This window comes from Cutaneotrichosporon oleaginosum (assembly GCF_008065305.1).
Source record: "Cutaneotrichosporon oleaginosum strain ATCC 20508 chromosome Unknown ATCC20508_contig02, whole genome shotgun sequence".
Lineage (NCBI taxonomy): Eukaryota > Fungi > Basidiomycota > Tremellomycetes > Trichosporonales > Trichosporonaceae > Cutaneotrichosporon > Cutaneotrichosporon oleaginosum.
Window position 1 is genome coordinate 2,525,836 of NW_027072171.1, and position 24,984 is coordinate 2,550,819.

A 24,984-nucleotide genomic window follows, 5' to 3' on the forward strand; every position below is an offset into this window, starting at 1 on the left:
GAACGGCGGAACATGGAGGAGGGTGCTTCCAGACTGAACAAATACTGAACCCAATGCCACCGCGACGCAACTGACTGTCACATGTCTCACCGGGGTGACTGGTTGACCCCCAGGTCCAAGCGTTAGTACCAAGGTCTCAAGACATTGCAGCCGCGCGCCCTATCGCGCCTAGAATTCCATCATTCCGCAATCCCTCGCAAGCCGACTCGACTTCTACCACTCCATGTCACGCACGAGATTAATACATCCCATTCAACCAGTAAACCAAGAGCAAGAAAGAGGAAGGAGAGGCAAATAGCCGAGAGCGATAGCCACAATTCGTAGTATACGGTCGACGAGTGTATAAGGCCGGAAATTAGGTTGAGCACAGGTTGCGAATGTAAAGACAAAGCCGAAGCCAACGGAAAATGGAAACTAGTCTTCAAGATACTGGAGCCCTCCCTTGAGGTATCCGAGCTGCTGTCAGTTTCGTCCACGAAAGGAGGGAGTGATGCGGACTGCCTTGCTCGCTCACGACTTGAGCTGTGCTCGTGCACACGCTCCGCAATGCAAGGACTCACCATAAACTGCCTCAAATCTTCCAAAACAAAGGGAACAATCACGGCGCCGTAGAACTGGGCGGCGCGCGTGACGCGCGTCTCGATCTGCTTGTACGTCTTGTGCGGGAGTGCGTGGTACGCAGCCGTACAGGGCCCGGTGAAGCAGCGGAGGTGGTCGTCGATGACCTGGGAGGCGTAGAAGAGCTGCCCGAGAATGTCGACGTAACGCTCGCCGCTGTCGTTGCCGCGCGACATCTTGTCGACGCGCGCCGAGATACGGCTACCCCACGACGTCTTGGACTTGCCGTTCCACGCGCCGCTCGAGATCACGCCCTTGCCCGATAGCGCTTTGTATGTCGAGTCGAGCTCGTCGTCGAGGCTGTCGAGGAGACCGCCGAACTCATCGCCGACGCGCGCGATCTGGTCGATTTGGGCCTTAGTCAGGCGCGACGACACGTCGATGCCGTGTCTTTCCTCGCGCTGTCCGTCAAGGAAGACGGCACCGACGCTCTTGATCGCCTCCAGGTGGCCTACCAGCGCCTCGCACACGCGCGTCTTCGCTTCAATGCCCACGACCTTTGCGCCGCTTCCAGACTTGGCCATGCCGCCTGAGCGCAAGTTGCCGGCCCGCCAGACGCCGGGGTCGACGTGGATCGACGAGGTGATGTACGCGCCTGTCCCTGCCGCATCCATTGATGCAGAGAGCAGCCGCAGGACGTGGAATGGCCGGTGGATGATATCAGCCGGCTGGGGATCGGGGCGCAGCGAGAGGTGTGCTGTGCCTGAGAGGCGGGCGGGCGGCGCCAACGTCGATTTGAAGGCAGCCTGTAATGGCCCAGCGACGGACATTTCACCAGCCGCGTCACCATTGAGGCCACGCAGTGACATTGTTCGTTTCCGCGTGCCGTCGGGTGTGCTCTCGTTGCTTGTCGACGCATTCAGTTCCGAGATGGAAGTCATTGACGGTGTCCCGTTGTTCCTTCGTTGGTTGATCGTTCCCTGCGCGGTCGTAGAATTAATGAGATACTGTGTGTTGCTAGCCGACGCGCCCTTGGCGTTGACTAGCGACGGAGGGAGGGGAGGTAATGGTCGGTCGTCCTCGTCGAGGCTCGCGCGAGGCGGCGAATCTGTCGATGCGAGGTCCTTGATGCTGGTCTCCTCGCTCGCGTCTGCGCCGTCAAGGCCTGAAAGGTCGGCTTCTTCGTCCAAGCCGAACGAATGTTTTGATTGCTTGCTCCTCTGCCTCCTTCCACTGAGCGATGACAGTGCTGGCGACCTCTGCGGGGTGCTCGGCCCGGCGTCGCTGTTGTTGTTTGGCAAGTCCTCCGGGTTCGTGTTGAGGCGCGCGAGGTGGTTGGGAGGAGTCGTGGCGGCGCTGCTCAAACTCGAGTCGAGCGTCAGGTTTGTCAACGCCAGTGCGGCAACACCATCGTCACCGTCGGGTGGGCTTTCGTATGCCGATAGCAATGTGATGCGCGCCATGTAGGCGTCGTGCTACTGTCAGCTAGCCCCTAAGTAGGCCTCACAATACCCCTCAACGTTCTTCCTTCCTCCTCATTCTTGCCTCCCCGCTTGCCATCTGATGTGGGGTCGACACCAACGCGCTCCATTACGACGCGCAGCTTGCTCACCGCGTCGCGGTACGCTGCCAACGCGCCTGCAACGTCGTTGTTCTTGTCCATCTCGACGGCCTTCTGTGCGAGGTCTAGCGCGGTCTGCAACAGCTGGCGCGACGGCACGCGCGGCTGCATGCTCGATCTTCTCGACCCGCCATCTGACAGTCCGTCCTGGATGTCAGGGGGCAGTAGAGACGCTATGGCCGACTCGTTCGCGGCCGCGGGAACATGGTTAGGCAACAACCTCCCTCCTGGCGGTGCCAGTGCTGCGAAGGCCGCGGCGCGCGGCGTGTCGCCTGGGAGGTCGGCGCCTGCTGTCAGCGCTGTGGGATTCCGAAGGGACCGGGACGGGCGATCAGGCGCGCGATGGGCTCCGACATGTGCGGGTCACCTGCGGATGCGGGGGAGCTACGTCGCGCACGGCAACGGCATTCCGGGGGCAACGCGCGCGCGCGTCAGCCAGACTTACCGTTTAGGTCGCCATTAGTGGTGGAGGCGCGGGCGTCCTCCATCCCAGATACGCGGGCTGGGGGAGTACACTGCGGCCTGAAGAGGGGATCCTTTCGGAAACGGAGATGGCGATCGCGGGGGTTACGGGCGCCGGCGTGTGGGGGTAGTCAGCCGATGGGATGTGCTGAGAGGGTGTCGAGTGGAGGGCGGTGATGGATGGAGGAGGCGGCGGGGTGCGGACGCGTTGCAGAGGACGAGGGCGGATGATGTCGGGAGAGGGAGAGGCGATGAGGAGACAGGGCTGGATGGAGATGTTGTGGAATGAGAGATGGGGGGCTGGCGGAGGGTGATGGATGAGGACGAGGACGAGGACGAGGACGAGGATGGTGAGGACGAGGATGTGGATGAGGAGGAAGGGTGACTTGAAGAGAGCGAAGAGGCCATCGAGTGGGTTGTCAAGGGTGTACGGGCTACTCAGGGCCCAAATTCTACCTGCCCACAGCCAAGTATCCTGCAATCCGACAATCCACTTTGTATTCATCTCTATCGATCTTCTGTATATCTACTCTAACTACTACTTTACGCTCTCCCAGTCCGCAGAGCGCCGTGTGACCTCTGTCACTTTTATCGGTGCGTCTGTCAAAAGTCGGTACGCAAGCGCGCCAGCGGGGCCAGCGGGGATGTGGGCGGCATGGCATGGGCGGGACGGAGGCGGTCAAGGGCAGTGTGCGAGGCAGGCGACGGGGCGGCGGCGGGACAGTTGAGGGAAGGTTGGCAAAGGGTTCCGCCATTATCTCGATCTACAGCATACCACCACTATCGCCATTCGCCATTCGCCATGCATCCATCCTCCTCTTCTGCCCCTGTTCTTGCTGGAATAGCTGGGCGTGTGTTTCGCCTCGGCGCGTCTCTACGCGTCGCGCGGCCCCTCCTGTCTCGCTTGCATGTTCCTTGACGTTCTTGACCTCGGCCGTTGCAACGCACCGACGAGTGCCGTGTCGCGTTGTCGTGCCACTGCCAGGCTCCTCCAGGCTCCTCCAGGCTCCTCCTGGATCCTCCTGGCTCCTCCTGGCTCCTGCCCATAAATACAAATAAAGACGAGCAATCGCGGGATATGAGGCTTGGAATCGGACGCTGGGTGCTCGGCCTCAAGCACACATGGCCGCACGGCGCAGGGAGGTTTCCTCGGGACCTCGGCTCAGGAGCTGTATTCAAATCTGCTCCCGCTTATTATTCTCTATTTTCGAGTGGCACCTCTGCTTCAGCGCATTCCGCTCCGGCGATCGGCGTCATATCTACAGTAGGTGTACAATGCGTTTCGCAAGGCAGCCGGCGCGCTGGCCCCGATGGTCATGATGTTTGTGTTATTAGCCTCAGATCTGAAGATGGGACAGAGCTCATTTCGTGCGACTTTCTCGCAACGTGGCATGTTCCCCCCCCCCGTCGCCATCACCTTGTCGCCACCCGATCCCTCCCCTCCAACACTCGAAACACGGAACAAGGTCCGAGCTACAGCTGCATGCATACTGCCTTTGGACCCAAGACACTGCAGAAAACTAGATTAGGGGGGGGTATGGCACATTACTGGTGTCGTCCGCCACCGCGCCGGCTGTCGGCCGCGCTCGTGCGTGGCATCAAGCGCTCTACGCTCTCTACCTCGTGACGTCGATACTTCTCCGACTCGACTCTTGCGACTCTCGCGACTCTCGCGATTCGCGGCACTCGCGCCTCTGGCTCTGGCTCTCGCGGCTCTCGAATCGAAAATTGTCCGGGCACACACCACCTCACATGGCCGCCCGCTCCGTGAAGGAGGCGATGAACTCGTCCTTGGGGAAAATGGCCGCGATGACCTTGACCTCGTCCGAGTCTTTGGTGCGCACGTGCTCCCAGTCGAGGAGCACGGATGCCGTGCCGAGCGTGGCGGCGAGGTGCATGCCAGCGTACTGCGGGCCGATGCACTTGTGCGGGCCGCTGCCCCACACGAGGTAGTTCTGGGGCTTGGACTCTGCGAGGGGCGCCGAGCCGTCCTCGTTCGGCAGCCAGCGCTCGGGCATAAACTTGTCCGGCTCGGGGAAGCACGTCTCGTCGTGCAGCGAGTTCCAGAAGGCCGGGATGATCATCGCGCCCTTGGGCACCGTGTAGTCCTCGGTGATGGGGAACTCGCGCGTCGTGAGGTACGGCACCATGATGACGGGGGGGCGGAGGCGGAGGACCTCCTTGACCACGGCGCGGGTGTAGACCATGTCCTCGACGAGGTCGAGCGTGAGGGGCGCGTCGAGGTCGCCGCCGCGCACGCGCATCTGCTCCTCGCGGATCTTGGCGAGGATCTCGGGGTGGTCGGCCGTGAGCTGGAACGCGTAGACGATCGCGCTCGACATGGCGTCCTGCGACGCAAAGAGGAACGAGAGCACAACCATGGCAATCTCCTTGTCAGAGTACTCGCGCGAGAGGAGCTTGGCCTCCTCCGAGTTGCCGTTCTTCGAGAGGATCATGGCGCGCGTCCACTCGTCGAGCAGGCACTCGGGCTCGTTCTGCATGTCCGCCATGCGGACCTTGGACGACGCGGACGCGTTCATAAGGTACTTCATCACGACCTTGCGGGCCTGGATCGCGTTGTAGACCTTGGTGCCGGGGATGGCGAAGGGGAAGTTGACGAGCTCGAGCGCCGTGGTAATGTCCCAGTACTTCTTGTTGATCAGGTCCTTGTCCGCGTCGGTGAGGTAGGGGCCGATGAAGACGGACAGCGACGTCTCCATGTTGAGGTCACGCATGCGCATCATCATCGGGCGCGCCCCCTTGTACGACACCCACTCCTTGAAGAAGCGGCGGTAGATGCGCTCCTGGATCGGGAGGTAGATCGCGAGCGCCTTCTGGGTGAAAAGGACGTTGAGCGCCTTGCGGTAGTCGGCGTGGACCTTGCCGTGAAGGAACACCCAGTTCTCGGGGTCAAGAACCTTCTTGGCAGACGCGACTAGGCAGGGCTCGGCGTGATTGGGCGAGTTGAGGATCTTGCGGGCCATCTTGTTCGACGAGCCGATAACGATGAAGCTGACGAGTTAGCACTGGTGCGTGCGCGAATGTTTGCGAGCGCGCAAGTGCGCTGCCAACTTACATGTTGAAGACGGAAACACATGACAGAGGACCAGAGTACCACTGGCGCTTGTAGTTCTCGAGAGTGGGGTTGAGCGAGTCGGCAAACTTGCCAATGACGGGGATAGTCCACTTGTCACCTGGAAGGTGGGCCTTCTTGGTGCGGTAGACAATCTGCTCGAGGATGAGGAGCGATATGACAACAGTCAAGATGGTGGCAGCGGTCGTCTTGCTGTTGCGGCAATGCCGTACGGAGAAGCCGGGCGCACAGACGTCGCGATCCGGGCAGGATTGTCGATGTGAGCCGATGGCACGATGTGGTCATCGTCCGTGTGGCATGTGGCGCGGGTGTCGGTTTCGCGTGGGGGGGTTGGCGTTGGCGTTGGCATTGGCGTTGGCGTTCGCGTCGGTGGTGGTGCAAGGTGCAGGAACGACGTGATGGAGAGCGGAGTGGAAGGGGCATAGCAGTACGCAGCAGGAGCATAAGGAGGTGGGTGGGCACAGTGTCAGCGTGCGTACGGGCATAGCGAGGGGGATTGGGGGCGGCGGGCGCGAGGGCGCGACAGACGCAACGGCGCCGTGTGTACACGCTCTCGGCGGAGCTAACGCACCTGTCAAACGAGAAGCGAGCCTTGGTAAGGCTGTCGAGGCCCCAGGTCTTGTCGGCGAGCGACGTCGCGCGGGGGATGGCCTGGGATGACATTGTTGTTGGCGGGCGTGAGAGTGGCAGCCGGCCTTGGCGTGGGGTAGCGGGGTGGTGCTGCTGCTCGACTGTGACCTGATTAGTGCTTGCTGGCGGAGCAGGAGGAGGAGCGAAAGAAAGAGCGAGCGAGCGAGCGAGCGGACGAGCGAACGAGGGGAGCGGTCGGGCGAGACGCACCTAGGTGGCAAGTTATAGAGTACGGACACGGTCAGAACCAGAGACGAAAGAACAGACGAAACAAGGACAGACGACGGACGGACGAGTAGCAAAGGTTGCAAAGGCGCATGGATGGGTACGCGTTGACCCAACAGGTCCTGTCCTCCAGCCCAGCCCTCTGCTCTCTGTGGCAGACACACCAAGTCTCAAAACTCTCGTACCACCCCATTAATCAGGGTGCAAAATCCCAGGGGGAGGGGGGATGGCTTGGCGGGATCAAATCGTCGATGCGTGCGTCCGCCAGCGTGCGGCGCGCGGTGCGGTGGGCGGTCCCCAGCTCCCAGGTAATAAATTCTTGGACTAAACCGTCCAGGACATAGGCCCAAAGGCTTGGGTTTGGTGGGGAGCACAAGAGGAGAGGGGGCGACGCAGGTCTGCCCATCGGTCGGGCAGAGTCCTGGGTCGACGAGCTATCGAGCTAACAACCTCGGCTTTGTCCGGGCGCCGAGGCGGAGCTTGGTTGGCTCGCCAAGCCCAAGCCGCCGTCCCTTGCCGTCCTTGCCCCTGGCATGCAGCCATGCAGCCAATTCACCTCGTACTTTTTTTTTTTTGTTCTCGTCGTGCACGGGGCCCGGCACGGCGCGCGCATGGATGGCATGGATGGGGACGCGTTGACATATTTATTGACACCCATGCATGCCATGTGCGGGGCGCAAAAGCTTCGAGACAGGAGCGCTCGGGCGCTTGGGGCGCTAAAGACCACGGAGATATGGCAAGTCATGTCGCCAAATGGCGGGGCGCTGACCTCATGAGATTTGTCTGGTCGCGTCCAAGGTCATGAGGCTGAGGATCTGAGCCTGAAGGCGCGTCTGCACTTTTCTCGCCTTGATCGCCTGGGAATCGCTGATATCATCCGAGTCCTGGGCGCATGTCAACGGTGTCATTTACTGTATGGCCTGCGGCCCGTGGTCTTTAGGCACTTTATTTAATGTGATTAAGAACAGTCACGACAGACCAACATCACGCGAGGGGCGTGAAGGGTGACTGGGGTACCGGAGTGAACGGGCGCTAGGAGAATGCAAGCGAGATTGAGAGATTAGGAGATGAGAGGGATGAGAGGGCCAAGCAAGGGATAGGAAGTAGGCGGGCCTAGTGGATGTGGGCGGTTTGAGAGAGGTGGCAGGATCCGAGGATCCGAGGATCAAGGCCTGGATCGCGTGGTCCGAGGATCGCCATTCACCATGCCGCCAACGCAACGCCAAGAGCGAGATTGACGCACGCAGAGAGACCTGGCATTTGCGCGTGCCTGTCGCCCATCTCGCCCATCTCGCGCCTCTGAACCTCTTGGTGTTCTTTGTACGTATGTTAATGACACACGATCAACGTCAGCACTGAGGGCCTCAATCGCCTTGAGCCACGCACGCGCCTAATACCCGTGATAGCCACGCGAGACCAGAAAGGCGCGTCAAACGGTGGGTGGGCAGTCCAAGTCGGCTGATCGGCCCGTCCAATCGCACGAATGAGAACAGGAGCAGGTACAGGCGGACAGGCGGACAGCCATGTCCGCGTCCAATCGGCTGGCTGCGTGCCTCAAGCCTCAAGTGTCATATCCCATGCCTCCCTACCCACGCGACGCGATGACGACAACTCCCTCTCACTTCCGCAATCCCCCTTCCCGACGATTAAGCAACTCTTCACATTTCATCCGCCATCAGTTTTGTACGAAGCCTCAGATTCTAAGCACGCAAGGCATGCCAAAGAAAGGGTGGGGGGAGGGAGGGGAGGGGCAGGGGAGGGTAAAGAACACTCCGTCAGATCTTGTATCGTTGTCGTGTGATCATTAGGTGAGATGGTGGGGAAACAAGTCGCTTAGAGAAGCTTGTTCTCTGTTCAATGTCAGCAAGAACATCACGTCACGCGAGCCCTGGCGCTACTCACCGTTGAAGGCCGAGCTGGCGTTGGGGTTGAAGCCAGTGGTCTGGCCAGTCGTGCCAAAGGCGTTGTCAGTGGCCGAGCCGTAAGTCGACGAGGGGACAGTCGTAGCCGAGGTGCCACCGAGGCCCGACGAGCCGCCAACACGCGACGAGCCAAAAGTCGACGACGACGTCGTGGAGCTCGAAGTTGAGCTAAAGGTGGGGCCGGGACGGTTAATGTTCACAGCAAGGCGGCGGAGAACATTAAAGTAGAGGACCTCGGCACCACGAGTGGTGGGGAGGAAGACTTACGCGTCAGCGTAGGCTCTCTAAAATTGCTCCAGGTCGCCCAAACTTACGCCAGACAATAAAGACGCTCTTGAACACAAAGTAGAAGGGAACCCAGTAGAGGATGGCGCGGAGTGCGACCGACTCGATGAGGTTAAAGGTACCGTAGACAATCTGTTTGCGTTAGTCACGCGACCTGCATTTGTGCATTTGCAGCATCAGTACAAAGCAACTCACCCAGTAAGTAAGCCACTGCTTGTCGTCGTTGGTGCTGGGGCTCTCGAGGGCCTTGATCGAGAGGTAAGCGGGAAGACCCCAGCCGATAAGGTTGGAGACGGGCTGGGCAAGGCCAAAGAGGTTGAAGAAGATGAGAATGACAGCGCTGTCGTCAGCATCTTGACACAAGTGGCAGTCAAGGAACGAAGACTCACACTCCACCGAGACCGAGGACGCCGTAGGCCTTGGGGACCTTGGTCTTTGCCTCAACGTCCCTCAGAACGGGGTACTTGTTGAGCTCTGCATCGAGCTGGTTGACCTGGCCCTGGAGAGCACGGCTCGCCTGCTGGACGTAGGGGTGGTTGACAAAGTTGTTCTTAATCTGTTGCGACTGAGGGGTAGCCATCTATAAGAGGTAGTCAGCATCAGTTTGTCGGGGATTGCAAGGCCGTTTCGGTAGCCCCTCGCCGTGGGAAGCGGGGCGATGTGCTGGATCGTGGTGGAAGGGGCTGCACTCTTGTCAAGAGGAGCGACTTACTGTGAATGATTAACACTGTGAGTGGTGTAGAGAGTAGTTGTTGAGAGAAGAGGGGATTGACAAGTCTAGTTAAGAGACGAGGATGGAAGAGTGGATGGATGGATGAAGAGTGTGATGATGAAAGAGGCGAGAGATGAAAGGAGGAGGGGGTAGGTGGGATGGATGGATGATGATGATGTAGGGGCTTGGGCAGGGAAGGGTGGGAGGAAGGAAGGGAGGGGCGGGTAAGGAAAGGATTGATTTGGTGCTTGCTGGAAAGATGACGCTGCACTTTGCTTTTGCATTGGATCGGGGGCCTCGTTGACCGCCAGCCCCGCTAGCCGCTAGCCCGCCATGCCCATGCCCATGCCCGCCAGCCTCGAGCTTTTGAGCTGTGAGATTTGCCTTGCCTTGCCGCACTTGACTCGAGCAGCACTACTTCTTCAAATCCAGGGTTTGCTTGTGCGCTGCATGCGCTACAACAGCTGGGGCTATGAGCTGAGCTACTGGGCAATCGGGCCTCGCTCGCACCGGTGATCGTTTGGTCGCCTCTGGCGGTTGATTTGATTTTGCATCGGCGCAACACGTCTTGCTGGCTCGCTGACATGGCTCTAGGCTCTGTAGGATCTCTGGCATGCACGGTATGGTATGACGAAAGAGCAAGACGATTGCAGGGTTGAATGCGTGCGTTTGCAGGTCATACAGGTCATACAGGTCACACAGGTCATGGGCACGTCACTCTCGACACACAGACGGCAGCCAGAGACACGGTCGATAATCGACGTCATGCCGCACCCAGGTATCTCTTATTTCCGCCTCCGACCAATCTTGTGGCACCCGAGGTCGATCTCCCACTCCACGCGAGTAGCACGCTACACATCCCGGACATAATATTTGTTTGGTCCCTCCCCTTGAGATTATTTTTACGGGTGCATTTCTCCTCCGCATGCTGGATCCTTGACCTGTTTCGGATCCAGGTGGGGGATGAGGCTATAACAACAGCAGCGTGCCTAACATTGTCCAAGGACCCATCAAGGTCTGTATTCAGTGCAAGACTTTGGCCCTAGGTGTTTAGGTGAGAGAATTGACGGCGCGCCTTTAGTCTGGTGCACGGTCCTAATGATCCTAATGAGAACGGGTTGAAGGGAGAGTGAGATGCCCATACGCCAGGAGATAAAGTCATGAAGCCAACAGGGGCTCTTGCCATTAGGGCCAGGGTGGTGGCCGAGACGCGTGCAATTACAATTGCATTCTGATACACACTCCTGTACTCTACATGCACCCCACCCTTGTGCGCTAGTTTGCTTCAAGCTCGGCCAACTCGGCTTGCACGCTGCACGCTGCACGCTGCGCGTTGCACGCTCAATGCATCCAACACGCGTTTCTCCTTTTATCATTCTCCATCCCACATTCGTGTATCCTTACTCGCCACCGGTTGCTGCTGACTGTTTACGACTCCCATACTCCGTCCGGGCTACGTGTCCAGCTGTCCGTGCCGTATCCTCGCGCCGTCCACAGATCCACAGATCCACAGACACCACGGACGCACTCCACAAACAGCTACTTGACATCCCCCTCCACCCATCTCCCAATCTCCCGGCGGCGACTGTAACTGCACTCCCACCGTCCTCCCACCAGCCACCAGCCACCAGCCACCTCCTCACTCTCGCTACCCCCACCTTCGTCTACCCTCCTCCTTGCTCCACATCTCTCCACATCTCACTTCCCCCCCCCCCCCCCCCCCCCTCTCCCCCCAAATCGCGCGGCACCCAGCGCCTCCCAACGTCCACATTCCTTTCCTTGCGACGCGCCCATGACATATGCGCCGCGTTCGCCCAACATCGGCGGCCTCCAGCCACGGCCCCGCCGTTCCCGCCTTCTCAGCCGAACGACACAGCTCCTCGCCCTTAGATTTGGTTGGGTCGTCGTCGTGATCTGGTACGAGGTAAGCTGACCTTGACTTCACACATCTAACTCGCCAGGCCGGCGAGTTCTTCAGCTCGCTTTCGAGCTGCCGCTTCCCCGATTCCAAGCTACGACAGGTCTCGGGCACGGACCCAACTCATGTCGTTCTCGTCGCCGATCCGCACGTGCCGCATCCCATCCTATCACACCCAGAAAACGCTCGACCATGGGTCAACAGCGTGCGCCAGCATATGGAGGAGCTGTTCATGCGCAAGAGCTGGAACGTCGTCCGCCGCTTGGGACGCATTGACGCAGTCGTCTTCCTTGGTGACATGCTCGATTGGGGACGAGGGAATCTCTCAGATCAAGAGTACGTCATGTGTGCACACGTACTAGTAGCTCATCACTCACATCAGATACGAGGATTATTATCAGCTCTTCCTTTCGATCTTTACGTTACCCCAGGACGTCAAGACGTACTATATTCCCGGAAACAACGACATTCCCCTGGCGCGGACGAGCCGATACTTCTCCCCTCTTGCTCGGCAGCGCTACGTTGAACACTTTGGCGCACCCAACCAAGTTGTTAACATTTCTAACCACTCGCTCGTTCTGCTTGATGCCATCGGGCTTGTCGAGGAAGATTACCGCCGTTATGCGTCAGAGGTACAATTTGGCGAGTGGGACGGCGTCCGCGGCGGGGTCATTGAGTTTGTCAAGAAGGTCGGCCAAGGTGAGCTGCGCAAGCGTCCAACCTGACCGCAGAGCGCCCCCCATCACCAATTCTTGTCTCGCACATCCCGCTCGCACGCCCCGAGTCGGCAACATGCGGCCCACTAAGCGAGCACGGCCGCATTCTTAAAGGCGTTGGACCAGGATACCAGAACCTGTTGGGGTCTGAGACGAGCCGCTTCCTGCTCAATGAGATCAAACCCGACATTGTTTTCAGTGGAGACGACCACGACTATTGCGAAATATCCCACGGCGGTCGCATCAGGGAGGTGACTGTCAAATCGTTTAGCTCAAACGCAGGCGTTCGCCGCCCCGGTCTCCAGCTTCTGTCCCTTGTCCCACCACAACCTGGAGAAGCAGGCATCGCCGATGTTCCCTGCATCCTCCCTGATCAGTTGGGCGTGTACCAGCGCGTCTACGCCCCGCTCATTATCCTCACATTTATCTATCTCTTTTACATGAACATTCGCGCAGCATGGTCGCGCACACACCGCCTCTCCGAGAAGAGTCGGCTCCACATCGTCGAGGAGAAGCTTGAGCGCCCGGTGCCGCTCACACTTCCTTCTCGGCGATCGGCACAGCATTTGCAGACGTTGACGATGACTAGGGAACGGCACAGTGGCGCAGGTCTATCACCAGGCCCGTCGGCACCAGCGTCTCCGATCGCGAGCCCTCGCTTGGGGTTGCACGACGATGATGACACGCACTCGCCGTCTCTCTCGCGCCGCTCCAGTTATGGCGCCGACTTGAACCACGCCGACTACCCCACCCCGCGGAGGAGTGCTAGCGGCGGCCTCTTGCCTCTTCCGAACAACACGCAGACGCCTCGCCGGGTTGTCACGCTCCCGCGCATGATGAGCGCGAGCGAGTGGGCGTCCGCTGCAAAAGCCAAGGATATGAGTGTACTCAGCCTTGTGGCTGACCAGAGCCGGGGGCCGATCCACCGTGCCAGGAGTTTCGCGCGCTGGCTATGGCGGACGCGCCACAGCGTTATTGTGCGCAGCACAGGTGACATGCTCGGCATTGCGTTGCCTGCTATATTAGTGTGGTGTCTTCTGAACGCCATGTTTGCGGGGTGGCTCTTCTAGCACCAAGCAAAGGACATTATGGACAAACGTCGCCTGTAAGCATGACCAATATGTAGTCTTACTGTTCTGAGGGACGTTGGAGATGTACGGACGGGGGGCTTATGCATTCACGAGTAGTTATGTCATGTCAGTCGCGCACTTTGCCGATGGGCTCCGCCACCTGGCTCTTGCGAGCTCGGGGGGGCCGCGGGCATGCGGCGACGCCACGAGCGACTTCGGTGGCCGAGGTGGTCGTCGTCTCTATGCAATCCTGCGCCGCCAAGGTGTGCGGACTGCGCTGTGAGGTGGGCTGGGTGCCGTCCAGGGTCGGCCATGCTATGTAGCTGTGTAGGCGCTCTCCACCCTAGGGGAACGGCTTACGTTGGAGCGCCGCGGATACTTCAACGGCGCTGTGGAAGGTGGGGCCGGCGACGTGGGTGTCCGCTCGCCATATGCCGAGGTCGACATGTCCACGCCAGAAGTGCGTCCTCGCGCGCGTACTCGGGCTCGACTGGGGATGGATGTCGTCGCACTGCTAAGCTTCGACCCGATCAGTCCGGACGTCACTTTCAGGATGGTGGGCACTTCCTCGTCACCTTAGACCAAGCCAGCGTTGTAGTCCGCCTTCAATGTATGTCGCCAGAGTCGTTGTGCAACCTCCGGTCGCAGACCGAGCGGCTCGCCCCCGCGGCAAGTGCCCGGAGCACAGATCCCGACTCCAGCCCTCGATCTCTGATGGCCGCAATCACACCAACGAAGGGGGGGTTAGGTTTGAATACCACTTGAACTGCGGGGAAGGGAACCGCATGGTGCGCCTCTCGAGCGCTGTGGACCCCAACCAGGGCGAAATCCCGGACGAAACCTCCCAAAGCATATCAGCTCTCAAAACAAGAGGAATATTATTTTTAAAGTATTAAGATAGGTAATCATAGTGTTTGAGATGGTGGAAAGCCCTTTGTGTCGATATCATCGACATCACGACAGGCGTCGGAGAGGTGGTCGGATCCGTTCCGGAGCGGAGCCGACGGTGGACTCGATGTGAGCCAGGCACCAGGCGAGTCGGGTACCGCATGTGGAACCAAACAGCGTATGCTCTCTTCTCCTCGTCACTTTCTCCTCACTCCATTACACGTGCCATGGACGAACATCACGCCAAGACTAACCAAGCAAACTGGGACAACCGCGCGGTGCTGCACGCCCGCCCCGACACAGGCTACTGCACCCGTCAATACGTGGACGACAAGACCGGCCTTTCCAACGTGGTCTCGTTCGACCGCCTGCGCCTGGGCGACATCCGCGGCCTGCGCGCCGTCCACCTCCAATGCCACATCGGGACGGACACGCTCTCGCTCGCGCGCCTCGGCGCGGCCGTCACCGGTCTGGATTTCAGCGCGGCCTCGATCGCTGCCGCGCGCGCTCTCGTCTCCGAGACAGGCGACGCCGTCTCCTTCGTCGTCTCCGACGTCTACGCGGCCCGCGCGTCTCTCCCCGGCCTCTTCGACCTCGTGTACACCGGCATCGGCGCGCTCTGCTGGCTCCCCGACATTGCGGGGTGGGCGGGCGTCGTCGCCTCGCTCCTCGCGCCCGGCGGGCGGCTGTTCTTGCGCGAAGGCCACCCGATCCTCTCCGCTGTAGACGAGCGGATTGCGGGCGGGCCCACCTTGCGGTTCCCGTACTTCAACGCCGCGCCGATGGAGTGGGACGAAGAGAACACGTATGTCGACGCTCCCCAGAAGTTGGACGCGACGAGGAGCTTCCAGTGGAACCATGGGGTCGGAGAGGTTGTTACCGCCCTCATAGGAGCCGGGCTGCGCATCGAGGTGCTCGAGGAACACGATAGCGTGCCGTGGGAGGCGATGCCGGGGGCCATGGAGAGGCGGGGGCTCGACGAGTGGGCGTTGAAGGAGTATAGTGGGTGCATGCCTCTGTCGTATACCCTAGTGGCGCGGAAGCCGGAGTAGAGTTGGCTAGCAAATGGAGACGACTGCGGGACGCGAGACTGGTCGCGGCGTACGTTTCAGTGCCTTCGTTGTACTCGAGGAAGTGGCATCTCCCGGTAGAGATTAGCGATGCTTGCAAAATGCGGCCACTTTACACAGAAGCATACGTCGCTCTCGTCTTTTGAACTTGCTCTTTCTACTGATTTGAGAGGCGGTCCACGCACAGATCGACCATCAGCTAATACCTTAATCCACCGCTAAGTGTTTCAGCATTCAGCTGCAGCTGTACGGCATCTGGGTAGACTCCTTCAGCTTTAAAGCAAAGGTGGCGGCATAATCGCTTTCGCCGAGCTGCGAGAGATCCTCGTGGCGGTTTCCCAGGGTCCTGACCGAGCCGAAGCGAGCTGGGGTGCTCGAGATGATTTCCGGTATATTTACAGGTATGCAAGGCTGTGGCGTGGCCGTGGTATAGACAGAGCTGGACAAATGGTTGACTGCGGAGTGTGCGGAGGGAGGTGAGGGATGCGCGGGTAGACGAGATATGAAGCCCGGTCGCAGGCAAATGTGAGTCGTCCGCACAGCTTTTCCTTGACCAGTGATCCTGCCTAGTCTGCGTAAGGTATAAGCCGCTCTGTTCCGATCCCACATTAATAATATGTATACCATCATGACTTCGGTACTGTGAAGGCCGGTTGCTCGTGCATGATGGTCCGCGGTTAAACCTCGGGTATTACCATCTTGGTCCACTTCTCGTTCCCACATCCATCTCACCTGCACAACTCTGCCTCAGGTGCATACAACATGCACCGAGCGGCTGCGTACATGCATATCTGCCTGATAACACCACGCCGATGAGTTGTGTACATACACAGTGATTGTCGGACACCGGCCTGGACTTGACGCGTTTGCCTCCGCGCCACGTCACATCATCTTCCCGCCTCGTCCATCCACGCGCCGACTTTCCGCCCTGCCGCCTGTAAGCTCCGTCACCATCTCCATCCTCTACTCCCAACTCCACACCAACTCACACTCCTTCTCCATGTCGGTCCAGCCGCGCCTCAGGCGCCCCAGGCCCGGCAGTCCCGAGCTGCCGCACACCGTCGAGCGTGCATACTCGGACGAGCACAAGGTTCGTGCGGCCTAGGCTGACCTCCACTCTCTCAGTTCCTCCACCATTGTTTTGCCATCTTATCAAGGCTAGACAACGGGGAGCATGGTGCGCACTAGTCTCCGCACTACCATCACCTCAGGACTTTGCTTTCAAGTCATCTTTCACAGTTGCTGCACCTCCCGTTGGCTGCGCGCTCCCCATTCCTCTCGGCACCCTCAGACCTCCCCCCATCCCCACCTCGATGTCGCTGACCGTAGCGCGACGCAGCAATGCACCCCCGCAAACCCCCCTCGGACACTTCGATACGCTCCGAACACCTCACCTCGTACGGCACCTGCCTCGCTCTCACCGTGCTCGCCTTCATCGTCCGTTTCTGGCGCATCTCGCACCCCGACGAGGTCGTCTTCGATGAGGTGCACTTCGGTGGCTTTGCGAGCCAGTACCTCAGGCGCGAGTACTACTTTGACGTGCACCCGCCGCTCGCCAAGATGCTGAACGCGCTTGCTGGATGGCTTGTTGGTTTCGACGGCTCCTTCGACTTCGAGAACATCGGCGACTCGTACCCCGAGCACAACGTGCCGTACATCGGCATGCGGTCGTTTGTGGCAGTGATGGGCGCTATCACTGTGCCCATCGTGTACGCTACGATGCGCGAGTCTGGGTACCCCGTTGCGATCGCTGCGTTCTCCGCTGTGCTCATTCTATTCGGTGAGTTGGAGCATGTAGTCCGCCTCACTCGGCGTCCCGGCCATCCTTAGTCCCAACGCGCTCGCGTCGTTCCGCTCGCGCTGACCACAGACAACGGCCACGTTACTCAGACCCGTCTGATTCTTCTCGACGCTGCCCTCGTTCTCTTCATGGCCCTCTCGCTTTTCTGCTACGTCAAGTTCCACCAGCAGCGCTACCGCGAGTTTGGCCGCGACTGGTGGTTTTGGATGATTGCAACCGGCGCATCCCTCGCCCTTACGCTCGGCTGCAAGATGGTCGGCCTATTCACGTTCTTTACCGTTGGCGCGGCCGTTGTCTGGGACCTCTGGAATATCCTCGACATTAAGCGCGGCCACCCAATGGTGAGTTCTTCCTCTTCTGACCATCTCACACACCATTCTCACTCCCTCGTGACCGAAAACTAACCCCAGTCCTATTTCTGGCGCCACTTCATCTACCGCGCCATCGGCCTCATCATTGTCCCCTTCATCATCTACCTTTCCTTCTTCTGGGTCCACTTCAAGATCCTCAAGTTCTCTGGGCCTGGCGACACCTTTATGTCGCCAGCTTTCCAGGAGACGCTCGCTGGCAATGAGCTACTTCTCAATGCCCAGGGTGAGTTCAAGGCCTTTAAGGTCACTGACTTGGGTAGAGGTCCGCTACTACGACACCATCACGCTCAAGCACAAGGATACGAAGCAGTTCCTCCACTCCCACCCCGAGCGCTATCCCTTGCGCTACCCCGACGGCCGCATCAGCTCGCAAGGGCAGCAGGTCACCTGTTACGCGCACAACGACACTAACAACCACTGGCAGATCATCCCGACGCGCGAGGTGCCGTCGCACGGTCGCGGCCGGGTTGTGCGTCACAACGACGTGGTCCAGTTCCGCCACATCAACACGAACACGCTTCTCCTGACGCACGACGTCGCATCGCCCACTATGCCCACGAACCAGGAGTTCACCACGGTCGCACCTGACAACGAGGAGCGCCGCGAGGAGACGTTTTTCCAGCTGCAGATGATCGAGGCGCACGACGGCGAGGCCATCAAGACCCTCGCCTCCCACTTCAAGGTCATGCACATGAAGACGCGTGTGCTGCTGTGGACCCACAAGCAGGCTCTGCCAGAGTGGGCATTTGAGCAGCAGGAGGTGAACGGGAACAAGAATGCGAACGACCGCACCGCGCTGTGGTACGCAGGCGACATCATCGAGGACGGGCAGGGGCAAGACTTCCGCAACCGCACAGCCCACGTCGAGGACAAGCCGGTGCGGCACATCAACTTCTTCAAGAAGTGGTGGGAGCTGCAGATCCTCATGCTGCAGCACAACGCTGGCCTGTCCTCGTCACACCCGTACGCGAGCACGCCCATCGAGTGGCCGTTCTGCCTGAACGGCGTGAGCTTCTGGACCGAGAACAGCAAGCAGCAGCAGATCTACATGGTCGGCAACCTGCTCGACTGGTGGATCTGCTCGATCACCGTCAGCGTGTTCGTGGGCATCATCGCGGCGGACACGATCGCGCGCCGCCGCGGCGTCGAGCCCATCGAAGAGGACGTCCGCAACCGCCTCTACCGCAACACAGGCTTCTTCCTCGGCGCGTGGGCGTTCCACTACTTCCCCTTCTACACCATGGCCCGCCAACGCTTCCTGCACCACTACTTGCCGGCACACCTCGCGTCGGCGCTCGTCGCGGGCAGCATCCTCAACTTCATCCTCGTCGAGGAGGTCAACTACCCCATGTCTGTCGCGGGACCGCGCACCCGCCTCCGCCCCGCCACGCGCGCCTACGTCAGCCGCAAGGGCTTGGTCGTGCTCGGCGTCCTGTCGGCTGCCGTCGTCGGGTGCTTCCTTTACGAGGCGCCGTTCACCTACGGCCTCCCGCTCTCCAGCACGCAGGTCAGCGCCCGCAAGCTCCTCAGCACTTGGACGCTCCACTTCGAGGCCAAGGTCACACACGACGTCGACGCCGTCGCTGACGCGCCACCAGTGGTCGCGGAGGATGTGGCGGAGGACGACTTTGCAGACAGCGCAGTCAACGACTCGCCTGACGAGCAGATTGAACTCTCGTAGACATTGTCAAAAATCTTCTCTCATATCCTATGAAGCCTGCTTGATATACAGGTACATGCATCACATTCAAAGAATACATAGATACGCAACAAGTGGGTGTGCCACGAAAGGCATTACTCTGACGGGGGTGGGATCTCTCGGGGTGAGGTCATAGCCAAGCGCTTGGGCGACCGATCTGGCGTAGAGTTGGTGGTCGCGGGCTGGTCGCGCTTGGTGGGCACAACGCTCACGTAGGCCGACGGGGCAGTGGCGAGCACAGAAGGGGGAGGCGGGGGTATGGTGATGGGCAGCCCGGCTCGCGGGGGCGTGGGTGGCTGCAGGCGCGGGCTCACGGATGTGGAAGCACCATTGGCGACGCCAGCAGTGGACCCGGTCAAGCTCACGGGCAACTGGAACGACGAGAACATGTTCACGTCGTCCCACGGGACCTGCTTGTGGGTTGCGTAGAAGACGCTCCCGCCATTGCGCAGGTTCGACGCCGGCTGGTTGGGCACTGGGCCGGGGCTGGCGGGCTGGCCGTTTGGCGCGTGGATGAGAGGCGAGTAGCTTGGGGGCTGAGAGCCGGAGGGAGTGGACCCGGGCGGAGTTGCCTGTGAGGGAATAATGCGCAAGCTGGTTGGCGTCCCCTGACTGGCACCGGGGTCGGTCTTGCGCCGCTTGCGACCATCGGCTTGATCGGGCACCCAGACTGGGCGCTGGAAGTTCTCAGGTAAGGCGGGGCCGTGGTACTCGGTGGCGAAAAGGATCACGGCATCATCATTTGGTGGCAGTGTGACCATGATGGGCGTCTCCGAGTACACGAAGATGCTCTGCCGCCAGTCGACGTACTCATCAGTGCCAGACGAGCCTGCCATGTCAGCGATACTCGCCACAGCTGACGTACTGGTCATCTGGACCCGAATATCAGGGCCACGCGGGGCGGGCTTGCCCTGCTTGACAATGCAAAATGGACACTTCCATGCGACACGCGAGTTGCTGTTGATTGGCGCCTTGACGCACGACGCGTGGAAGCCCTGCTCACACTTGCCGCACTCAACCGTGAGGTGGGCATCAGGCGGGTCTCTGGAGCAGAGGCATTGGAACGCGTGCGCCGCCGCATGATAGAAGTCAAAGCGGGGCTTGCGCGCGCGTAGCCGCCCAGCGCCAGCAGCAGCACCCTTTGGCACACCTGTCGTTGTGTCTGTGAGCTCACGCAGGCGGTGGTACAGCCAGTCCTCAAAGATGATCTTCTGGTTGGTAACGTGGTTCCAGGCGTCCAGCAGAACCGGCAGGGTCCAAATTTTGCGCAAGAGATGACTGATCTCGGGTGCATCCTTGCGAGACGGGGCGTTGGGCGAAACGATGAGATTCACGACCCTTTCCGCATACCGAAGCGTGTGCTCCAAGGCATCTTTGATGATATCCCACTCGGGCGGGTGAAGCGCGAACTTGTACCTCACGGGATCGACGTGCAACGCTAGCTTGTCGAAAGACGGGCGATCGTCATACTGGAGCTTGATGCACATCTGGCACTGGAACGACTCGGAAGCCGCCTGAATCCCTGCAGCTGTCTTGGCGGTGATGCCGACGCACTTGGGGTGATATGTCCCCTCGCAGACCAGGCAGGTCACCATGTTTGGGGTGGCCGGCCAGCGGCAAAAGCACGCGTGATTGTCGTTCGGCGTGTCGTCGTCCTCGGCCAAATGTTCCTCGATCTCGCGCGCAAGAGTCTTGAGCGACTGAAAAACGCTCTTCTCCGCGACATTAAGGGTCCGGGCGATTGACTGCAGCCACTCATCGATGTGCTCAAGCTCTCGGGAAAGCTGCGTGACCTCTGGGATGTGTACGCGACGCATGGGGCCGTTTGCCGAGCTGACGGTCTTGAGAAGCCGCTGGGCTGTCGCAGCTGAACCGCGGCTCTCCATCAACCCAGCAGCAGTTGACTGCCAAGACGTCGCAACCTTGCGAATGTTCTCCAGTTGGCGCATCTTTTCCAAGGAGGTCGGCGTATACTCATGGCCTTCGATCAGGTGGGTCACAGCCTCAATCGTGATTGATTTCGACGTCAGGAGGGTGTCGACGGCCTCTACCCACTCGCGCCCCAACTGCGCGAGCCGCTGCAACTCAACAACATGTGGGTGATTGTCGGACACACCGTACTCTTTGGCCTCTTCGAGGAGGTGGAGAATGTCCATGTACTGCAGTGTGCGGTCGTCCACTTCTTCGTCGATCTTGCGGAACCACTGCAGACGATTGACAACGGTGCGGAGCTGAGAAACAACTGGCAGGTCGAGGTTCAAGCTCTCCCCCAGAATCAAGGCAGTCGAGCACGTATCATAGTCGAGGGCGTCATCAGGCTTGGAGAGGATGTCCGCGGCATCGCTCTCGAACTGGTCCATCTGGGCAACAACTTGGCGCAGTTGGCCTATCTCGGGTGCGTCAAACGCAAGCTTCTCGGCCTCTGCGACAAGGGAGCGAAGAGCTGCGGGACTGCGGTCCACATCGTCATCGTCCCCTGCAGCCAGTTCGCTTTGCCGACCCTTACGCCGACGAGCAGCGCTCTTTCGAGTAAATATAGCGGTCGCACGGTCCACCCATGCGCTGGCTCGCTGCAAAAACGCGCGCACATCGTCCAAGCCCTCGAGCACATGCGGGATGCGATCCCCATCAGCTACCAGCTGCTTGATGCTCTTAAGCTGCGGCCTCGCGGTTTCAAGCAGAGACTCGAGCCGGTTCTGCCAAGCTTCGGGTTGAGCGGCTCGAGCCTCAACTACTTGGACAATTTCCCGCAGCTGGTCTTCAGAGTAACGCATCCGCAAAGTCTTCTGCGAGGGGGCGCAACCGCACAACAGGTCAAAGTGGTCGAGGCACGACACCACATTGGTGCAAGTGCAGGTAACCTGCGACAAGTAGCAGAACCCTTTGCACACGCAGCACTGGTACTGCGCCTCGGGAACGTCCTCATTGTGAAGAACTTCGTTAATGCCAGGTAGTGACGCTCGCAGATTGTCCCGCCCGGCGGTTTCCTCGTCCAACATTACCCGAAGGTTGTCCTGGAGCCATAGAGCTGTCTTGATGGTGTCCGAGTACAGCGTGATAGTGATCAAGAGCTCTTCGTGGGAGAAGACGGGAGGCTTGGCGTGTTGGGCATATCGCCGGACTGATTCGTGTCCATCCTTGAGCCAGTCCGGGAGGGCAAAGTTTACGGCCTCGTTGAAATTGAGCTGCGGGTAAGTAATGAGAAAATGAGTCAAAACTCACGCCGTGGTTGAAGCCACAATGGTACGCCTTAGGGAAGGTGATGACAAACTCGTTTGGCCTCTGATCGCAGGCATAAACGTCCACACCTTGGTCTCGCAAGCGGCCAGGGTTCATCATCGTGACCAGCTGATAGAGAAGAGCTGGCTGGCGCTCGAAAAGCTCTGGCGCCTCACGTTTGATCGCGTCTTCAAACTTGTCCGCTTGGTCGCCTGGAATACCGTACCAGGTCTTGGTCTCACCCCAGAACACTGAGCGTGAGCTCACTGGCATACAAGTAGCGTCCGGTAAACTCACTGTAATTGACACTGTACGTGTAGTGGTCTTCGTTGTGCCAGCAGAATGCCGAGAAGAGCATGCCCACGTAGATCCAGGGCACCGTCATCCCCGAGATATCCGATTTGATGTACCGCAGCAACGAGTCTGACACGATGGGCATATTGTTGAGATTCCATCCGTCGCGCGACAAAGGATGAGTGGGGAATGTTTCCAGAGTCGGAGCGGCACTTCCGTGGGTGGTAGAGTGCACGTCGGCGCCGTACTCGACTTCGACAGTATCCTCCTGACTTTCGACGAGACGCCAGAATTCACGCTCCACATCGTCCTCGGAGACGATCGAGGTGCCAATTTGACGTGTGAAGAGCCCCGGGGTAGAGTGTGAGGGGGCGTATTTGGTGAACCATTCTTCTGTGAATGCGGCATCGCGCGCCTGGAAACTTGGAAGCGAGTGCTCCTCACCCTCGTCAAAGCCGTAGTCATCACCATTACCAAGGAGGCAGGCAGTGCAAAACCACTCGTTTTCAGGCACACTCGCCAAAGGTGGATCGAGGCAATAAGTGTGGAACCCTCTGTCGCAGCCGTCACACAGCAATATCTTTGGCGCATGGTTTCCCAGACCACAGATCTCGCAGACCTGCATACGTCAGCCTTCGCACTGGACGTTAGGTCAAACTCACATCACCCTTTTCGTACTTTGGCGGCTCTGAGGAATCCGAGGAAGATGCGCGTGAGGATTCTTCCTCGCTCAGCTCGCTATCGCTGCCGTGGCTGTCGGTATGGAAGCCTGGGACCTTGAGTCGAATTTTGGCTGGGGGTGCAAGTGCACCACTGCCACCTGCTATGGAAGACCCCGTTTCAGGGCCCGAGGCCATGGCGGTCAATTGTGAGGCGCCAGACATGCGCGAGCGGGGTGATGTCCGCATCCCCGTCGCCTTGCCGTTGGCCGTCGGGGTGGATGGACTGTTGTGGATGGTGCTGTGAGCGGCCGTGACCGCACTTCCGGGACCCGAGCCGGGTGGCGACTCTGGGTACGACTTTGCCCGTAGTGCCCAGTTTTCGAAAGGGAGCACTATCTTGATGTACGCCGCCTTGACCTGCGTCGTCGCAGTCGCCTGGTATCCGAGATCGACGGTGATCTTTGTCCACGCCTTGAGGCGATTGACCTCGTCGACACCTCCCAACTTGTTCACCTCCTTCCTCAAGCGCCAGAGGTCGAGCAATCGATGTTCCACTCTAGGGATGTAGGCGGTAGCATCGCCCTGCTGCTTGTGAAACATGCTGAGCTGCTCGAGGAAGTTTATCTTGGCGCGGGAAGCTGCCTCGATCGAGTTGAGACGCTGCAGCCGGGTTGTGAATCGGAAGTTGTCGGTTTCGAGCATGAAGGGCATTTGCCATCCGTCCGGTGGGATGATCTTGCAGATGCCATACTTCTTGGCCTCGGGGGCGATGGAGTCAATGTATGCCATGGGGTTGTCAAACTCGTCGTGCGTAGGGTAATATGCTGGACAGGTCGGGAGGTCGAAGAGACGGGGCTTGTTGCTCCGCTCCGGGTCAGAAGACGGCGCAGTGGTGCGAACGGAGTTGATGTCGAAGGGTGGATTGACCACACGAGTGCGCTTGAGAGGATTGCGCTGGACACTGGGACCAGCAGGAGGTGGTGCTGGGGGCACAAACGACGTGGCGGTGGGGCCAGAAGGTGCAGGAGTGGTGGACGGCGTGCCAGCACGGTCCAACTTTGAGATTGCGTCCTGCTTTGACTTGCGCTGATTGCGCTGCAGCTCCTGCTCTGTCTTGACTGCCGGAGTTGGAACCTGGCCGCCCTGCGGAAAGTTGACGCATGAGACGAAGACTGGCTTGCGTTTCTTTGGTGTCTGCGAAGGGGGGCGTCCTGGTGTTTGAGGCTTGTTGCTCTGAGAGATGGAGGCGGAGGACTCGGAGGAAGGGCCGCTGGCAGCAGCGGATGAACGAGTGGCGCGGCCTGGAGTCTGGGGCTTTTGAGGAGAGCGTCGTAGTGATCGACCGCTGTCAGAGGGTGCGGGAGTGCAAGGCCCCTTTGGTGATGCGGTGGCCGACCACTTGCTGTTGGGTCTTGAAGGGGCCGCCATGGTGGGGCAAGCGATTGAAGAATGAAGATGATGAACAAGGCAGTTTGGATTTGGATGGGTTGATTGATGGGTGGAGGTAGGGAAGGGATCGAAGGATCGAAGCGAGTTGAGAGAGTTGCAACTGACCAACGCCGTATGTGGAGGAGGGGGGCGAGACTGTGTTGATATGTGGTTTGGGACGACGACGGATACGGAGGCGGCGAGAGGGCAGTTACGGCGGTATGGGCGATATGTCGGGGTGCGAGGTGGGCCGGGAGGAATTGAAGATGAGATGAGAGATGAGTTGCAAGAGGGAGGGACAAGTAGTAGCAGAGAGTATTCAGGTCCAAAGAATTGTGG

General features: G+C 59.5%; 9 protein-coding genes across 9 annotated transcripts; 5 read left to right on the top strand and 4 right to left on the bottom strand.

Moving 5' to 3' along the window:
• Positions 1 to 414: 414 nt before the first annotated feature.
• On the bottom strand, positions 415 to 2,667 carry COLE_02678 (uncharacterized protein; the record flags this gene model as incomplete). Its single annotated transcript, XM_018424169.2, has 4 exons — positions 415 to 456; positions 561 to 2,033; positions 2,066 to 2,466; positions 2,625 to 2,667. The coding sequence occupies 4 exons, from the start codon at positions 2,665 to 2,667 to the stop codon at positions 415 to 417; spliced, it is 1,959 nt and encodes a 652-aa protein (XP_018276211.1).
• Positions 2,668 to 3,719: 1,052 nt separating this feature from the next.
• Positions 3,720 to 4,268, top strand: COLE_02679 (uncharacterized protein; the record flags this gene model as incomplete). The annotated part of the gene is made up of 1 exon (XM_018419760.2): positions 3,720 to 4,268. The coding sequence occupies one exon, from the start codon at positions 3,720 to 3,722 to the stop codon at positions 4,266 to 4,268; it is 549 nt and encodes a 182-aa protein (XP_018276210.1).
• Positions 4,269 to 4,389: 121 nt separating this feature from the next.
• Positions 4,390 to 6,398, bottom strand: COLE_02680 (uncharacterized protein; the record flags this gene model as incomplete). Its single annotated transcript, XM_018424168.2, has 3 exons — positions 4,390 to 5,653; positions 5,718 to 5,927; positions 6,307 to 6,398. The coding sequence occupies 3 exons, from the start codon at positions 6,396 to 6,398 to the stop codon at positions 4,390 to 4,392; spliced, it is 1,566 nt and encodes a 521-aa protein (XP_018276209.1).
• A 2,086-nt stretch (positions 6,399 to 8,484) lies between these two features.
• On the bottom strand, positions 8,485 to 9,377 carry COLE_02681 (uncharacterized protein; the record flags this gene model as incomplete). The annotated part of the gene is made up of 4 exons (XM_018424716.2): positions 8,485 to 8,774; positions 8,827 to 8,929; positions 8,993 to 9,137; positions 9,187 to 9,377. The coding sequence occupies 4 exons, from the start codon at positions 9,375 to 9,377 to the stop codon at positions 8,485 to 8,487; spliced, it is 729 nt and encodes a 242-aa protein (XP_018274772.2).
• Positions 9,378 to 11,301: 1,924 nt separating this feature from the next.
• Positions 11,302 to 13,213, top strand: COLE_02682 (uncharacterized protein; the record flags this gene model as incomplete). Its single annotated transcript, XM_018421038.2, has 4 exons — positions 11,302 to 11,433; positions 11,471 to 11,763; positions 11,810 to 12,126; positions 12,159 to 13,213. The coding sequence occupies 4 exons, from the start codon at positions 11,302 to 11,304 to the stop codon at positions 13,211 to 13,213; spliced, it is 1,797 nt and encodes a 598-aa protein (XP_018275172.1).
• A 312-nt stretch (positions 13,214 to 13,525) lies between these two features.
• Positions 13,526 to 13,978, top strand: COLE_02683 (uncharacterized protein; the record flags this gene model as incomplete). Its single annotated transcript, XM_018419917.2, has 1 exon — positions 13,526 to 13,978. One exon carries the CDS (start codon positions 13,526 to 13,528, stop codon positions 13,976 to 13,978), a length of 453 nt encoding a protein of 150 aa, XP_018275171.1.
• Positions 13,979 to 14,262: 284 nt separating this feature from the next.
• Positions 14,263 to 15,153, top strand: COLE_02684 (uncharacterized protein; the record flags this gene model as incomplete). The annotated part of the gene is made up of 1 exon (XM_018424578.2): positions 14,263 to 15,153. The coding sequence occupies one exon, from the start codon at positions 14,263 to 14,265 to the stop codon at positions 15,151 to 15,153; it is 891 nt and encodes a 296-aa protein (XP_018275170.1).
• A 1,018-nt stretch (positions 15,154 to 16,171) lies between these two features.
• COLE_02685 (uncharacterized protein) lies at positions 16,172 to 19,024 on the top strand (the record flags this gene model as incomplete). Its single annotated transcript, XM_018424577.2, has 5 exons — positions 16,172 to 16,261; positions 16,501 to 16,951; positions 17,042 to 17,313; positions 17,383 to 17,566; positions 17,604 to 19,024. 5 exons carry the CDS (start codon positions 16,172 to 16,174, stop codon positions 19,022 to 19,024), a joined length of 2,418 nt encoding a protein of 805 aa, XP_018275169.1.
• A 113-nt stretch (positions 19,025 to 19,137) lies between these two features.
• On the bottom strand, positions 19,138 to 24,645 carry COLE_02686 (uncharacterized protein; the record flags this gene model as incomplete). The annotated part of the gene is made up of 5 exons (XM_018421596.2): positions 19,138 to 19,871; positions 19,908 to 22,227; positions 22,265 to 22,512; positions 22,559 to 23,174; positions 23,218 to 24,645. 5 exons carry the CDS (start codon positions 24,643 to 24,645, stop codon positions 19,138 to 19,140), a joined length of 5,346 nt encoding a protein of 1,781 aa, XP_018275168.2.
• Between the last annotated feature and the right edge of the window lie 339 nt (positions 24,646 to 24,984).